General features: G+C 38.3%; 1 protein-coding gene across 1 annotated transcript; it reads left to right on the top strand.

The window, feature by feature from the left end:
- The first annotated feature begins 1,768 nt into the window (after positions 1-1,768).
- Positions 1,769-16,661, top strand: TTPA (alpha tocopherol transfer protein). Its single transcript, XM_079300045.1, has 5 exons — positions 1,769-2,026; positions 9,249-9,402; positions 10,580-10,773; positions 13,904-14,014; positions 15,427-16,661. The coding sequence occupies exons 1-5, from the start codon at positions 1,853-1,855 to the stop codon at positions 15,598-15,600; spliced, it is 807 nt and encodes a 268-aa protein (XP_079156171.1). The 5' UTR covers positions 1,769-1,852; the 3' UTR covers positions 15,601-16,661.
- Positions 16,662-17,948: the final 1,287 nt, after the last annotated feature.

The following is a 17,948-nucleotide window of genomic DNA, read 5'->3' as shown; positions in this document are numbered from 1 at the left end:
CTGTCACAATTTCAAGTCTTTTTTTATGACAGTAATCACCCTGGTCCAAGGACACAAACAAGGCAAAGTTTACAAACAGGCATAATTTATTTAAACAGAGCTTTCAGACACTTGAGCACTTTTCCAGATGTAATTAAACAAAACGATAACTTAACTTACAAGGTTCATCATGCAACAGGTCTTAATTGCTCTGGTGAAGGGTCCAGTATACAACATGTTGACACCTCTGAAGGAAGGCTTGATGATGTGGTGTTTAAAATCACTGTATGAAATTTCTGTGATACTGCTTTGTTTGTCCTACCACCCATGGTTGGATTACTCATTTGCATGCAAATCTTTCCCATGGAAGCTCTGTCCAGAAACCAAAGGAGTGTTTTTTTAAAGCTGTTGTCAGTGTCCCCTCCACATTCTGTTCTCTCTGTTTCTTGCTGTATTTCCAGGTTGCTTTTTCTTCTTGATCCAGGGTAGGTCCACACTTCCTCACACCTCCTTGCCCAGATATCCACATCTAAATACTCTTGATTGCACACCCGTGTCCCAGATTTTATCCTTTCCTTCAATACTTCCTCCCTGCAAGCTCCCCTATTCAATCCCTCAAGGTTTTTTGGGATTTTGGTTGGATTTTTTTGTTTGTTTGTTTGTTTTGGTTTGGGTTTTTTGTTTTTTTGGGTTTTTTTTGGTTTTTTTGTTTTTTGTTTTTGCTTTTTGTGTGTGTATTTTTATTGTTGGGGGGGTTGGCAGTTTGTGGAGTTTTCTTCGGTTTTTGGGGTGGGTTTTTTGTTGTTTTTTTGGTTTTTTGTTTTTTGTGCTTTTTTGCAAAAAAAATTCCTCCTCCCACTCTACCTGTTTGCATTTAACTAGACAGATTTTTTTACATATTTGTGAAGCTGAGGGGCATACCTGTAGACATTTAAGCAGTGAATAACTGATCGAGAAGTAAGTATGAACTGTAGAAAGCCAAAAAAGGGGAAAGTAATCAGGAACAAAGTTTTGTAAACCTTTTTACTAGATCTTATTAATTGTATATTAAATGAAATAAAACTTTTAGCCTAAGTAGGCCAGAGAGATCCCAAAGGAAACCTAATGAAAAGATTATAGTAAAAATACTAATCACAGCAATGAACTCTTTACTTTTCATAATCGAACTCACTGCTGGGCAGCAAAGTTGGGCTGAGGTTGAATTCAATTTCACCACCCTTTGTCCTGGCAGAGTGAATATATTTTCATTACTGCATATCCATATAAAGAATGAGGTGCTCCAAGGCAGTTTGACACCAGCCGTGATTCCCACTTGGCACTTCATTTCCCAGCTGCAATGAAGTTGTCGCTTTCCGCGATTTAGTATCTAAAGATGGATTATTCTTACCAAAAGGGGAGACCACCCCCCTTAGCACACCCCAGGGGTCCGGGATGACCCTGCTGCGGTGGGGGCCGCGGGTACCGGAGTCGGGGGTACCAGTGTCGGGTGTATCAGTGTCGGGTGTATCAGTGTCGGGTGTATCAGTGTCGGGGGTACCAGCGCCGGGCGTACCAGTGTCGGGGGATCTCCCTGGCCGGTGAAGCCGCCTCTCGCCCTCCAGAAGAGCAGGTACAGCTCACTTTTGGGGCTGGAAGCGAAAACCAGGAGATGGGCTTAAAGCGTAAAATTCTGAAAACCTGTTAAGTCCGTAGAAGTGTAGAAAACAGCCCGGGAGAGGCACGGCCGATGGCGGAGCACACCTGGCTGCGCCCTGCAGGGAGGGAGCGCAGGGGTTAAGGCGGCGGGGGCGGGGGCCGCCCGGCCGGGCCGGCCGAGCCGCGCTCTCAATGGGAGCGGGCCGGCGGCGGGGCTGCGCTCGGCCGTGCCGCGGGCATGGCGCAGCTCAATGACCTGCCCGACCACTCTCCGCGGGTGCGCGGCGCCGTGTCCGAGCTGCGGCGGCGGGCGGAGGCAGAGCCCGGCCAGCGCTGGCCGCAGCCGCTCTCCGATGCCTTCCTGGTGCGGTTCCTGCGCGCCCGAGACTTCCACCTGGACCTGGCCTGGAGGGTGAGGAGCGGCGGGTGGCGGTGCCCGGGACCGCCGCGGGGAGCCCGGGATGGGAGCGCTCGGGCTGAGGCTGCGGGGACGGGCTGCGGGCCGGGTCGGTGCCCTGCGCTGCCCGGGACTGGCGAGTCCCAGCAGGAGTCCCAGGGTGTCGCCGGTTCCTTGTCCCGCGTGTCTTCGGCGCGGCACCGTCGCGGCTGGCTCAGGGCGGTGCCGATGTGGGTTATAACATAAATACAATATACCGGTAAGCGCGGTACAGTCACCCGCCTGTACAGTAAGTGTGGTAAGGTCACAGCTCCGATTGGGAAACCATCCTTCAAAGGACACCCTTGTCATGATTATCAGGCTCAGGTTACTAGTAGCCGTACTAATTTCACTACAGACTTATAATTACTCTCAAACTATGAGTAAGAATTTCTTTTTGCTTGGAGTTTAGTAATTTACAGCACTCCTTGCAGGTTTTGGTAACTTGTGGTGCTTTCCTGGCTCTTTTTGCTACAGAGCACACATATTTTTAATATCCAAAGGCACAGATTGTTATCAGTTTATTATTTTTTTTTAAGCCATTAAACCTTTGGAACAGAAAGTATTTCCAAATCCTCCCAGGGTGAAAGCATTTATTCACATGTGCCAACTGAAAGCGGTGTTTCCATGGAATTTCATGTTGATTGCACAGCATTGCTCAACAGACTTCACCTATTAATTTCTGGCTTCTCTAGAAATCTCTGTCGATTTCCCAAGTTAACACACTGTAAGAAAATATTGTTTGCATACGGATGTATTGCAGGATCAAGGTAGCTAAAAAAGGAAATTGAGAAATTGAGTTAGGCCCTTAATCATAAATAGCTTTAAAAATGGTATTTTTGTTATTTTCATTTGACTCATGAGATTTACATTAGAGCTTTAAACCTTTCCTCCTCAGCAGAATAACTGAAGAGTCACGTCAGGTTCCTATGGATTTTATGTGTCTTACTTTTAAATGAAGTTCATGAGATTGTTTATATCAAAGCTGTGCACTAACAATTGTAGGACTATGCTTTTTTTTTTTCTTTACCAACAAAAGCCTTCTTATTTTCCTGTGTTCCCTGGTTCAAAAATACAGAGCTTAATGATGACATATGGACTTCTAAATATCCACTCCTAATTGCATTGCAATTTGTTGTTACTGGTAATCCTATAGACAGGACAGTGGCACTTCTGAATTTGGCCTTGTTGTAGGTAGGACTAATCTTTGGGAATGTGGAATCTAGACTAAGTTTAGAGATGGGAGTCCGTGAAGTAGCAAATTTCCTGTGTTTCTCTTGAGAATCGGCCCTCTAGACTGGGGACCTGCTTTGAAAAAGTTGTCTTTTTAAAACCTCTTTAGATTTTCTGGGTCTTCACAGGCTGCTGATTTTCTGAATTTCAAACCTTTCTTTAAATTGAGAGATTCTGATGTTCAAAACCAACCTGTGTTTAATGTTTCTGTCTAGAATTTCAGTTCTCCAAGTGCTGTAGCCACTTGCATTTGATCTTCTATATACCAGCTTGGCACCATTTTCTAGCATGCTTTTCTTTCAGTGTGGGAAGAATTACACAGGAATGTGTTTATTGCAATTCATATATCAAGGCCAAAGAGAATTATTGTGCAAAAATCTGTCATGGTCATAAGTTGTATTTTCATCTAACCCAAGTGTGACTTCATGCAGAAGTTATGTTAGTACTTCATCCTAGACAGGGCCTTCCTGCCATCATTCCAGAGAGTGGTTCTTGCCTCCTGTCCTGGTTTGGTGTTGCCTCTTGGTTTGGAGCTCAGGCTGATAAGACTCTCTTTGCCCAATGGGCTTCTGTGTACTACTGCATAGTTTTTGTAGAGCAGCTAAGGGATAATCAAAATTCATGGCCCTGTCAAAGCATATAAGCAAAGGTTGTCCAGCATACTAGCATGGGCTTATACTTTGCCTTAATTATGTATCAAGAGTCTGGCAACTGACCAGAGCTTTTTATTGATGCATTTCAGGTTAATAATTGACAGATTTATCTGATGTCAGTTATCAACATTTGGAAATGCTTCAGAAAAGAATAATCAGATAGATTGTGTCAAGACATTCCATTTCTAAATCTTTTATGGTGATTCAATCTTTTACATTTATCCAATGGCAATTCCAGACTTGCTTTTAACTACTGATATATTGATATCTCTCATGCTAGAAGAAAATCCAGCACAAAAACAGGTACCTGGAATTGAAGGACTTGAAGAAGAGACAAAACTGTCTTAATTTCTGTAAGACAGTGATTATTCAGTTAAGCTCAGTAACAGACTGTTCTCACAGAATATACGGAGTTGGAAGGGACTCAGAGGGATCATTAAAATCCAGTTCCTGATCTGTAGACACCCCAAGAGTCACACTGTGTGCCTGAGAGCATTGTCCAAATGCTTCTTGAGCTATGTCAGGCTGGTGCTGTGACCACTTCCCTGGGGAGCCTGTTCCAGTGCCCAACCACCCTCTGGATAAAACACCTTTTCTTGATATCCAACCTAAACTTCCCCTGACACAACTTCAGGCCTCATGTTTTGTCACTGGTCACCACAGAGACCCTTTTTGAATGTACCAGCCATGTGTATATGTTTGACTTCTTGTTACCACCGAAAACACTGTCACTTGAATTCACTAGAGACATATGAAATCTGGAGAAGTAGCATCTTCTTTAGGATGCAAATGTTTCTTCCTGTTTTATTATGCATTACATCCTGTAACTCTTGCACAGGACTGACTCTCAGTGACTTTGGAATGCTGTCTTTTTGTACCTGAAATAGATTATACTCTGGGGAACAGAAGGGCATTTGGCATTGAAACTCTGTGCAAAGAGTTTTCATAACATACTACTGTAAACATCACTTTTGTGGCACTGAAAACTCTCTAAAATATTGAGGATCCTTTTAGGGGTTCTGGTTGATACCAAGGCTTATAGCCAGACTTTGGTTTTGCTCTGCATTTGACTTCTGGAGGAATGAGAATTTCCTGGTGTGTTCTGCTGCAAGTGAATCACTTAGGATGACTATACTGTACAAGAGTGTTGCTTTCTGTAGTGTCACACTGCTGGGTCTCAGACATTGTCTCTGAGAATCTTACATCATTCAAACATAAATGCTACATTGAAATCAGTTACTTGGCTGCTTTTCTTTCATCAATACCAAGGAATTTCTTGAAAAGGATGGAAGGGCTTTTATTTGCTCTCTGGGCTGACTCTTGAGGAGACACAAATCAGTCAGCCAGGCTTCCCTTTGTGTAAGCCAGCATGTGCCAGTCTTTTTCCAAAGAGGCTTTGCATGAAGAAATGGAAAGTTCTGTGTCTCTATAAAATATTTTAAGTTCTTTGTCTGTGTATACTGTATGTTTAAATTCTGGCTACATTTGTACGCACAGAGATAAAAAGATGTATAATGCACAAATATTTATATTCTGAAATTTGAGCTGTGCTTTCTCCTGCAAAGAATGCTGGTAGAAAACATTTTTTGGTACAACTTCTGTCACAAAAGACGCCTGATTCTGCCTATCATCCATGTTAATAGAAATAAATAGTTATTAATGAAGAAAAATATAATTTATTTATTTATACAGATGCATTAGTTTCTCTAAGAAGCACAATGTTTTCTAGTTCTTTTGCTTCTAAGTGAAGTACTAAGTTCACTTTGGTTTGTGGGATGGGAATCTTGGTTTAATTGGTAACTTTGTAGTCTCTAATGTTCAGAAACCTGGAACCATCCCCAACAGACATCATGGAAAAAAACCTCTTAATTAATGCTTAACTCCAGACACTGGAGTTTTTCATCCTCCTTTTCCCCGCTTTATAAAGTATCTTGCATCTATTTTCAGATGCTGAGCAGATTCTAAGTAGGTTATTCAGTTTGTAAACAGGGATAATTATACATTGAGATGTTTTTCTTCTGTCGTTAAGTGCGTGAGCCATTTTTTATACTGAGTAATAAATGGGTCTGTTTTTCCTGGGATTAGGTTGTTTCACCTATATCCAAACTGATTGTCATATGCAACATTTATGTTTCTCCCTGCTGGAAAAAAAAAATCATACTTAAAAAAAAGTTTTGCATGAATTTGTGTGTTTAAAGTATGCAAAACTAGAAAACCTCAACACCACTGCTAGTATTTGAATTCCTTTACATGTTTAAGTATTACACTTTTAAGTGGCCCTATGAGACTTGACTATGTTCAGGATTAAGAAAAGGGTTGCTTACATAAATAAAAATTTACACAGTATCTGCCAATACTAGCTGTAGATTCTGTGGAAGATTCTCTAATAGTAACCTTCCCTTAAGATCTAAGTGATTTTAGGTAATCAGATTAGGTTTTCAAAATCTGAGAACTCTTTAGCACTGTTTGATTTTCTTGCCAAGGGAAGTATGTTTTAGGCTTAGCCAAGTTATGTGTCTGAAAGGTGCACCACTTGCTTGTGTCATGGAAAGTGTCCAGAGTATCCCAACCATATATTTACCCTTAAATGAGTGTGCTAGTAGGTTAACTATGCCTTCTGTAAGGATCTTGAGTGCATCACAAGCTGAAAACACCACTCTCTTTCTTCCAAAGTCCAAGAACTTAAATCCTTGTTGTTTCCAACTTGGAAAAAGTAAATATCATGAAAATCAGAAACTAACTGTATTGACTAGACAGGATTGTTTAGGGTATTGAAATAATGTGTCATTTTTATTCTCCTCCTAGTTTTGGCAGGGAGCTCTTCAAAAGAGGTATTTAAAATATATATGTTCATGAAGTTGTGGTAGCACAGATTTTAGAAGAAAAGTGGCAAATGGCAAAGATACAAATGTTTGCATAGTTGTTTCTGTATTCTGCATATCTGGTTCTGTATTTTGCTGCTATTTCAGAGTTTGTTTTGGAAAGATCAAGGAAAAACATGTTGACATTGCTGTCTGGCACAAAACAGTTGGGATTGCTCAAACAGTGCCCTTTGTAGGCAGTCAAGTACTGACAGAGTGAGATAATCAGAGTACCTAACAGGCCTATCCTTGCAATTATAGTGAATTCTGTTCACAAATTAACTTTCCCTACTTCTTTCATCTTTCTCTCACCTTGTTGTTTGTTAGTTTTAAAAGTACCAAGGCCAAAACTGAATGAATGCAGTCAAGAGACTTCTAATAAAATTCTCCTAATGATTAAATGTTTCTGTGTGTGGTGGTGATTTAGGATAAGGCTTTTATCCATTTTTTTACACCTGCCAAATCAAGTGGGATTCTAGCATGATATATATTTTTTTTTTTAATTTTTTCAATCTAAATACATATTTATAGGCTCCATTTCCTTAAAAAGGTATGGCTAATTTCTGATCAGTGTACTATGTATTTTTATGCAAATTTTGGTGATACAGAATTATATTTTATAAATAGTTTCCTCATGGCAATTTATTTCAGAGACCTTCAAAATCATTCAAGACCTTAATCCTAGCAGAAAAGCATTAAGCTGAAGAAAAAGTATGTTTTCTGTAAAATGATACAAGAAGGTTGAAAGCAGAGGGAAGGGTAAGAGATAACACTATCTGATATGAGCATACTGTGAGCTACATACATGATGGTGAGTTTCAGGTCTCCCCCTAAGAGTCTGTAGGGATGAATTCAATTTTACTGAAGTTACTTCTGATAATTCTTCCAATGAAAATGCTGAAGAAAATTGTACTTGCATAGACACAAGAAATGTGTAAACTTTTAAAGGTTTTATTATATTAGCTGGACCTGACAGCACATTTAACTTTAGTATTTCTGTTGTGAAATATGGAGTAACTTATAAAGGAAAAAAAATAATTTCTGTTAATACAAATTATAGGAAATAAAGATTTTTAGTTGATGCTTTCAGTGCAGTGAACACAATTTGTGAAACTCTGTTGAGGATCAGATTGGGTTTCCCTGTTTGATGAAATATGGAAACAATTTTAGAGCTAAGCTGTGCATGCTATTTTTAAGATTTAAAGCTACATTTCGGTTTGTTGTGAAGCAAGGTACTGAAAAATTCTGATTCTCTTAGCTACTTTGAAGATCTTGGGTTAGATCTCTAAGTCATAGCCATTGAGGAAATTAAAACAAAATTTGAATTACCTGTAATTGCTATTCTCTGTGATAGAGAACTTAGCAGAGGTGATACAGCAAAGACAAATTTTGGTTGATGAGCTGAGAGGAAGAATTTTAGGAGACAGTCTTGCACAGCTTCCTACTTATGCAAAATGTCTTAAATTTTTGTTGCAGGGCATAGCTCATTTTCCCTATAACCACTTAATTAATATTAAAGGAGAAACAGTAATTAGACTTGGAAGTTAGAACTACTGCATCACCAACTTAATTCTTCACAATTTGTCTCAAAGATGACCTTTCACAGTGCTGCCTGTAATTCCTCCACACAGACATCCCCTCACAAAGGAACACCTTTAATTGCCTTTTCCTTAGCATTAGTCCATGGCCTTTCAGCACACAACTCCTCCTGTGCCTTAGAAATACTGGTTATGGTGCTGCCTCCCAGCCCTGGGAGCCAGGGTGGCCAAGTCCCTGACAAGAGATGGATTCTCTGTTTTAGCCAAACAGGTTCTCATTATTTCCACTCTGTGGGAGGGAAGTTGTCAAATGTGTAATGGACCCACTACTGTGTTATATTCTCTCATTTCAGAGGGGAAGAAGGGGCCTCAAAAATGTTTTTGGATATGTTGATGAGCATACCTGTTTCAAATGTCAAACTGGAATTATTGATGACTGTGTAAAAAATAGGGAGGAGGAGAGAGAGTGAGTGAAGAAGAATGTTCTTCCATAAAATTTTGCACATCTAAATTTAAAAAAATCTTGAATGATTTTGAGTCTTGAGTCTGATGCAGTCGCAAAATGAACAATCCTAAAGGTAATCTAAGCAGGAAAGAAAGGGCTTTTGATTCATTTTGCACAGAAACTACTGGCTTATTTTATATTCAGTTTTCTTTTCTGACACAAAATGACAACTGCAGTCCATTAATGATTTGACTGGGTTTTAAATTCATCATGACAATTTACTCACTTACTTGATCCAGTATAGCAACCTTCTGTTTCTAGGAGTGATCTGGTTAAAATATACAATTAAATTATAGCTAATTTAATGGATTATACCTGACTGTGATCACATTTGGAAAACATGTTTTTAACTGTGCTCTTCCTATAATAGCTGATGCTTACCAGACATCCACATGATTTTTTTCCCAGTTATTGAAGAATTATCAGAAGTGGAGAATTGAATGCCCAGAAATAAGTGCAGATTTACAACCATCTTCTGTTCTTGGTCTTTTGCAAGCTGGCTATCATGGAGTCCTAAGGTCAAGAGACCCACATGGGAGCAAAGTTCTAATATATAGAATTGGTGAGTGGCAAAATTGCTTAGAACACTTTCACACCTGATTCTGACATTGAAGTTTTTGGGTTATGTTTCTTTGCTTTTTTGTTTTGTGGTTTGTTGGTTTTTTTTTTTTTTTTGTCACCATTTCAGGCAGCAAACAAAAAATATTTTATGGGTACGACTGCAGGTGTTGATAAAAATAGATGATATCAGAATATCTTAACTAGAAAGGTAATATATTCATTCCTTGCTAGAAATGTGTTTACATTTTTATATTACAAAATATAAAAATACTGTGCTGTAACAGTTCAATAATTTTACTTATGTATTGGTATGGCTAAAGTTGCACAATCCCTTATGAACAACTTAATTTTCTTTTTAGTGAAATTCTTGTTGCATCAAGAGGATCTTGAAGGTTAAATCTTGTAAGATTATGTGGTTGTTTGGCTCCTGAGTGTCCCAAAAATCATTTGACTTCATGTGAATTGTCAAAGCCATGGGCTAAGACTGGTGCAGATGCAGCACAGACCAAGGAGAACACAAAGCTGTACACCTGTGCTGAATGTATCAACATTCAGTTTACGCTTGGATGAGCAATTCACCGGGTTTTCACTATTAATTTGTAGCCAAAGAGCTAACAACACTTGGAAAATGCTTGAGGCACCTCCCAAAAATTTTTTCAAAAAATACATAATTAAATGGACACCTCATCTTTATGCTTTTTTTGTACAGAGGTTTTATTTTTGCCATCTTTCAAATAATTTTCCTTTATCAGCAGGTTTATTAGACAGTTGTGCCCTCTAAAGCTTTCATCTAGGGTTAAGGCTCACCCCATGCAATTTTTTTAATATTGCCTCAGAAAAAAAAATTGTGACACTGAAAAACAATTATAATAATTAATTGGATTGATGATCTTCAACTTCTGCTAGCATGACTGTTACTGAATTGTACCTTTTATTGGGTCTATGGCCATAGGTAGAACATGTTACATTATGTGGTGCATCTACTAAAAGAGCATCAGCCAAGTGAGAGAGCAGGCACACCAAGTAACTTATGCACTGACAAGAGAGTTTATATCAGGAACTTTGTTCTTGCTGGTTAATTCTTGTTCCTGAGAAGCACATTAGGAGCTGTAGGAAGAAAAAGTGCAGGTGTATGGGGTTCTCTTGTGGTAATGCAGGGTAATCTCTCTCCTCTTCAGGACAATGGGATCCCAGTTTATTTACAGCATATGATGTGTTTCGTGTAAGTCTCATCACATCTGAACTCATTGTAAAGGAGATTGAGACCCAGAGAAATGGAGTCAAGGCCATCTTTGACCTTCAAGGGTGGAGATTTGCTCATGCTTTCCAAATCAGTCCAGCAGTGGCCAAGAAAATTGCTGCAGTTCTCACAGTAAGTATGACATAATTCTTTATGCACCTTCATTGCTGTGACTTCAAAGTTTTCAGCTTTTCCAAGCTGTAGTAAATTTCCCTTCTGTAGGCCTTCTCAGACTATGCAATTAAGACCAACAAATCCCCAAATCCATTACAGGTTCTGCTTCATTTTACTTAAAGTTTATTCTTCTATAGCAGTAAATGCCCTCCAACTTCTGGTATTTTATAAGAACTTGACCGACCTCTTACAACACAACAATCTCATGATTGGAGGAGCAGATGAGTCCAGTTTTGGAAGGATCTCTGTTATCCTGTTTCCTCTCTTCTCTTCCATTCCTTTGTTCATTATCTCAGTATTTAAAGCATTTATTCCTGGCTCAGAGAATATTAAAAATTGCATGCACTGTGAGCAATTAAGAGCAAGACACTCCTAAATTGTTACCAGTATGGATGATGTGATCTTCCATCTGCTAACAACATGTATAACCTTTATGTTCTGCTTGCTTTCTTCCCCACAACATGAGCATTGTTTTGTGCAAATCACTGCTACCTCAACACCTATTTTTCACAATACTTATCAGGACTTTACTGTTTTTAGGCTTATTCCTTTCTGCCAAATTCAGTTGAACTTTGCCACTGGATTTGAGAGAAAAAAATTAAAGAAAGAAGGGGACAGAGAATTGACAGGCAAGCTACAGTGTAGCACTATAATCTTATTTTCCTTCAGAGGTTATGTTGAAAGTCAGTAATAATAAAACTGTTAGCCTGTGATGTGGAAATGAGCCAGGGAGATAATCTCTTGCTCTGATTTGGTAAGGTTCATATCTGAGATTCAATCAAAGCTTAGTCATTGAATTAATATCATCAGAACTTCAGATGTTCTTCCTTCCTGGTATCTACTGTAAAACTTTATTGAAACCATTAGGTGTTCCCAGCTTTGCACATCTAGAATAAGAACTCTTGGTGTTATGCAGTCTTGGACCAAATCTCATGAAAACATGACTAGTGGGAGTGTTTCATTTGATTTCTGAGGTAGAAAACAAATTACTGGTAATTTTTTATCTTTGAAATATAGCAGAAAGGAAGCAGAATAGGATTTGCAAGTACGTCTAAAGGCTTCACTCCGTTATCTCAAAGCAGGAAATTCTTTGAGTATGTTTCCATCTTGACCTGTTTCTGATTTGTTCAATGTTTTTCAAACTTCTAAATGCTTATTCTAGCTATGGGAAAAGAAAAATTAAAAACTGTGTGTTTCCAGTGTTCTTTTCTAAGAAGAGAAAGAATTATAACAATTTTTTTTGTTCCCTGATTTCTTTCCTCACTTCTAACTGGGTTTGTAGATTTTATCCAGAGGTTGTTAGTGTTGTTCAATATCATAGAATCATAGAATATTTCAAGTTGAAAGGGAATCATCAGAATCATCAAGTCCAACTTCTGACCTTATGTAGGACACCCCAAGAGTCACACCATGTGCCCGAGAGTATTGTCCAAACATTTCTTGAACAGTTGTGAAGCTTGGAGCTGTGACCACTTCCCTGGGGAGCCCATTCCAGTGCTCAACCACCCTCTGGGTGAAGAACTTTTTCCTCATATCCAGCATAAACCTCCTCTGACACAACTTCAGGCCATTCCCTTGAGTCCTGTCTCTGGTCAGGAGAGTGAGGAGATCTGCCCCTCCTCTTCCCCTCACAAGGAAATTGCAAACTGTGATGAGATCTCCCCCCAGCCTCATCTTCTCCAGGCTGAACAGACCAAGTGTCCTCAGCCTCTCCTCTCATGGCTTGTCCTCCAGACCCTTCACCATCCTCCTGGCTCTCCTTTGAAGCTCTCTAATAGCTTAATGCCTTTTTTATGCTGTGGTGCCAAAACTGCCCCCAGTATTCAAGGTGAGGCTGCCCCAGTGCAGAGCAGAGCAGGACAATGCTCTCCTTTGCCCAGATGGAGATGCTGTGCCTGATACTCCTCAGGATATGCCTAATGCACTCCAGAATAGGCTTATAAGTAAAAGTTAAGAAACCTTAATTTTAGCCCTGTGTTTTAGTCAATAAATGTATCTTGCAAATTACTGTCCTGTATCAAGAACAGAAATTAATAGGAAGGAAGTATGTTCTAAGGAATGGAAAGCATGGTATGAATACTAAGTAACATTATCTTGAAAAATCTGTTATCCCAGGCAGAAAATTGTGTTAGTAGCAAAACTGATAGTAGACTTTAAGTATGTGATAACCCATAATAACATTAAGTAGACATACAAGCTGATAATAAGGTCTTTATCATACATTAAAATCTAAAAGGAGCAGCACTAAAAATGTGTTGTCTTTGAGTTTTTTGTTCCTTAGAATTATTGAATTAGCAAGGAGATATGTTTGTGAGAAGTACCACTTTTATAAGCAGAAAACATCTGGTTCAGAGGTAGTATCAGGTGGGATATGAAGGGAAGCTCTACTTTCCCCACTACTTGTTTTAAGCACTGCCATATTTTCTTTTAAATTTCAAAGATCTGGAACTTTTAAATGAATGCAAGTAGAATCCAAATTGTTTTATATTATAAAGGCTGTGGAGAAGATATTTTTTAAATTTCGTTAAAACAGTAATCTTGTTGTAAAGCTGAACTTCTGGCTTGGCCAAATTCCTAGTAATTTCAAGGCTCCAAATTACAAATATAACTTATATAACTTAAAGTTAGTATCTTCGGTTTATATATATTTGCATACTATCCTTCAGGCTGCAAATTGCCAATAAAAGCACATAGCTAGATAGATAGCTTTTTTAAATTAGTAGCAGAATCTTGTGAAAAATTGTACTTTAGAAGAAAGGCTGAGCACAAGGTTTGTGTACAATATTTATGTGCTATTTGGTGTGAGTTTTCTTTTGTTTTTCTGTTTGTCTTTAAAATTCAATCTTGCCTCATACTGAGATGAAAAAAATGGTGAGATTTTCCCTCTAATGGGAGGAACAAGATATGATTTTTCTGAATATTGTTCTTAATTTACACTGCTAGAACCTTACAAAATGCAGGAATTGGCAAGGTCAGAAGAAATACTTTAACCTGTGGACTAGACAGTTTTTACAGGCTTGTCCTTAGTAATAGAGGTGGTTCAATAATATTTTATTTTTCTTATTCTGTTTTCCATGTTTGCTGACAGGATTCCTTTCCACTGAAAGTTCGAGGTATCCACTTGATTAATGAGCCTTTATTCTTCCACCCAGTCTTCGCTCTAATTAAGCCTTTTCTCACCGAAAAAATAAAGCAGCGGGTGAGTGCACACAAATATTTCTTTCTGCCACAAAACCCTTATATGACAATCTGCAGCACTTTCCTTAGGCTCTGTTACTCATGAGTACTGCAGAGCATAAATCATTTTTGCTTGTTAGTGCCATCCAGACCTCCATAATCTAACAGTAAAGCATTTGCAGTTATTAATAGCATGAGAGTAGTGAGTGGTGCTGTTATCACTACTCTAAGGATAAAAAACACTGTGACACAAAGGGGTTAAATCATTTGCTTGAGTCACATAATAATTCTTCTGCAGAACTAGAAAGAAATAGGTCTTGGATTTCCCAGAACTCTGCCTATAAATGATAGAGACAAATTATTACTGAACAGTGTTTTATGGTCCAAGTTGTGCAGAATTACTAGATGAGAATTGTTTATATCTGACAGACGTCCAGAGGCATTTATGCACTAAAAATTGGTCAGACTCAATTTCTAAGGTTTTTTCCAAAAAGTTCCATAGTTGCTTTAAATAGTTTCACAGTTATAGATCTGAAAATAGATTTGTATTTGGATGCAGAACCATGCCAAGGACTATAATTTATTGCATCATAGGAAAAATACTGGAGTTTTCAGCTGGCACAAAAGTGAAGTGGTAAGAGCAGGACTAAAGTACAAAATATTCAGCCCTACCTCTTGTTACTCCCATTCTGAAACCTCCTTTTCTCAGAACAGATCTTGGGCATTTGCAATAGTCACTGCATGCCAGGACAGTAGATCCTGGGAAGTTAGGAATTAACAGGGCTTCAAAACAGCTCTAATAAAACAAGGAGGAGAAAACCCAAACCTACAGTATTGCAAGGTTAAAGTGGAGAAGTAGTCCAGAATCCAACTCTACTTGGAACTGAAAGATAAGTACTGAGATATAGAATCTGTTGAGTATCTTCCTTGACATCTGTCTGAACCTACATACATGCTACATAATCTTGTTTTTAAATACATGTGGCAGGACCAGATAGTAATGGCCACGAGCCAGACACAGCTCTGTTCTTAGAAATGGCTGAAGGCAAGTACAAGATACCATGACAAAACAAACCACCCATGGTTTAGCTCAGTTTAGCAGTTTGGATGTAGCATATACTCTCATCAGCTTTGCTAATCCAGTCAGGAGCAAGTCTGTAGTTAGCTTTGGCTCTTGTGCTCACAAGATAGATAAATTGCAGTTCTCAGGTTGTAGTTCATCCTTCACCAGCCTTCACATTCAGAGCAGGACAGAGTTTGAGCACCTAGGGAAAATTCACAAGGGTAGTTCCTCCTTTTAAGGAACTTGTTATGAATAAATACTCTTAAACCAAGTTGATGGGTTCAGCTCTTGCACTGAGATGCTTTTCTGCCCATTCTCACTCAATAGTCTAACATTTTACCCAAGTAAATGCTCTTAATATTTTGGTTTAGGTGTACATGCATGGAAATAACTACTTGCAGAGTCTGACCGAACACTTCCCTGCCAGAATTCTCCCACAGGAATATGGAGGGGAGGAAGTCTCCATTGAAGAGCTGGCCAAGGAATGGACTGACTTCATAATGGCATCTTCAGATTATCTACAGAGCATTTCTCTGGTTGCTTAGGAATAACCTTAATACACATTTTATCAATTCTTGAATGCTGGAATTAGAAATAAGTTTAATATGAAAATTTCCATTGTGAATGAAACCAGTATGTCTTTGCAGGGCACTCACTGAATGTTATATCGGCTGCACTTTGATACTAACTGGAGTCTATCAGTTCAGATGTCTGAAGAGGTTAATGAATTTCACATATTTGTCACACTCTTTGTAATTGAGTGGCTTGGTATGCAGAAAGCTGAGGAGTGCATTGGATATAAGATTGATACTGCTGCTGTTAGGTCTTTGGAGACAACTCATCTGTAATAATGCAGCTTAGAACCTTACCCTCAGCTCTTGTATCTTGTCTTATCAAGATAATAGGATGCAAAACCAGGAACAGACTGTGGTAGGGTAGAGTACTTTGTTGCAGAAGTAAGACTACAGGGCTAATTGGCAAGGTGTGAAGAGGCTGCTTTTTTTTTTGATTGATTCTCAGGGAAAAATGCTGTTTTGTTAGTTTGTGTCAAATGGAAAATTAGTCAGCAATAGTGAGATATTTGTGTTACACTTCGTGCTGCTTGTGCAGCTTCCCTTTTTGTGCTAATTAACAGAGCGATCTTCACGTTTTATAGAGAAAACACCACCCACACATTCTTCAAAGGACAGTGTGAATCAGGAGGAGGAACTGGTAAGAGTCAAAACAACCTTAAAAATTTTTATTTTCTTTCTTCAAAGTTATACTGTCTATGGCCAACTATAAGCAACTCAGGTTATTATTGTTCAATCCCTAGTGTAGAAGACTACAGAGGTCAAAAGTTTTGAGCTGCTTGCATGATCTGTTTGTTTCAGAGGGTAAAGTAGGTTATCCTTTGCAGATCTTAACTTTAGAAATATCTGTTGTGTACTTTAAAGGTGCTTTGATGTCACTGTGGACCTCAGCATAGAAGATGCTGGGTACTGTCATTTTATTTTCAGTACAGTAATTGACAACTTGCCAGTCTATTTGATGCTGGGCCCTGAAAGAAATTATTTTTAATTTCCATTGAGACCACATCTTAATTTCTGTAATAGTAGGTAATAAATCCAAAAAACCAAACAGTCTCCAAACTTACTGAATACAGGTTTTTGTTTTGTTTTGAAGGGATACTGTTGACATATGAACACTGCATATGCAAAAGCTATCACTCACACTACACAGCAGTATCTTGCTGCAATCCCCTGTATTTAGTAATCTCAACCATTATTTTACTTTTCTCTCAGCTTTTTCCTAAAATCTGTTAGTACACAAGCTGCTAGAGTTAATTTACCCAGTTCTTAACTCTGTTTTGTTCTTGCATAAGCACTATATATTTGAGCATTCCATATGAATTTTCGTATAAATAAATACATAAGCAATGTTTTTATCTCAGGTAGCTAGAAGTTATAAATAAATAACTTCAGTTATTGTGTAATCTTTAGGACTTTGGGATGGTATATATAGGCATGGGGACAGAAATAAAAATATCCTATTATATTAGAAATGTCTTACTTTAGGTTATGATTAATAAGGCATAATTGCAAGAGTCATTGAAGTTCTCTATAGCAAGAGGAACATCTCTGAAAGATCCATTAGAGTACTTGTTAGCTGTAGTTTGTTCTGCTATGGTAAGATCAGTGGTAAGATCAATGGCAAAATTTTTTTCAAAACTGACAATTTATTTTTCCAGTTTCCAGATTTTCTCAAGTGTCTTTTCCATTCTTCTCTTTCAAAATATTTTTGATATGAGAGTAAAAATTTAAAGAAACCTCTTTCAGTTATATAATTCTATGAAAATGTATTTAATATATATTTCTTTTTCTCAGATTGAATTATTTTGCAATACAAAAGCTCCTTAAATAGAGGAGTTCAATGACTTGCAAATTCTTCTTTATAAGAAAATAGACTAAGTAGTCAGGTATCTGGCAATTGTTCAAGTGTGTAACTCAAGTTCCAAGTAATTTACCAGCTCAAGAACCGAAACTATTGTCTTAATATTGCAGTCCTTCAATTTTAATCCGTGAATGTAAGCTGCACAAAAGAATGAACCAAGTTTCAGTGAACAAGAAAATTTTAAAAATTTAAACTTTTCCTATGAAACCAATCTTGCTTCTGGTTTATGTAGCAGAAACCGCATTTGATTGCGTATGTATATGCATATGCATATTTGGCTGGGGCTTTTTAATCCTTATTTGGACTTCACCAGCTCAATGAATATAAAGTCCTAAATGTCTTCAAAAATACTCTGATCCTGTCATTAAGTGGTAGCGTGTTTGCATGACTCAACAGTTAGGGCACTGAGTGCAGTTATTTTTTTCCTGAACTGTTAATTACTTTTAAATGTTTACATATT

Source organism: Erithacus rubecula, assembly GCF_903797595.1.
Source record: "Erithacus rubecula genome assembly, chromosome: 3".
Lineage (NCBI taxonomy): Eukaryota > Metazoa > Chordata > Aves > Passeriformes > Muscicapidae > Erithacus > Erithacus rubecula.
The sequence above is the reverse complement of the archived record's forward strand: the minus strand, read 5'-3'. Positions and strand labels throughout refer to the sequence as shown.

Bases quoted from the DNA above. Each gene is read 5' to 3' on its own strand.
- TTPA (XM_079300045.1), top strand. From the start codon at position 1,853: ATGGCGCAGCTCAATGACCTGCCCGACCACTCTCCGCGGGTGCGCGGC. The intron at 9,403-10,579 runs GTGAGTGGCAAA...TCTCCTCTTCAG, and splicing joins AGTTCTAATATATAGAATTG to GACAATGGGATCCCAGTTTA. The intron at 10,774-13,903 runs GTAAGTATGACA...GTTTGCTGACAG, and splicing joins AAATTGCTGCAGTTCTCACA to GATTCCTTTCCACTGAAAGT.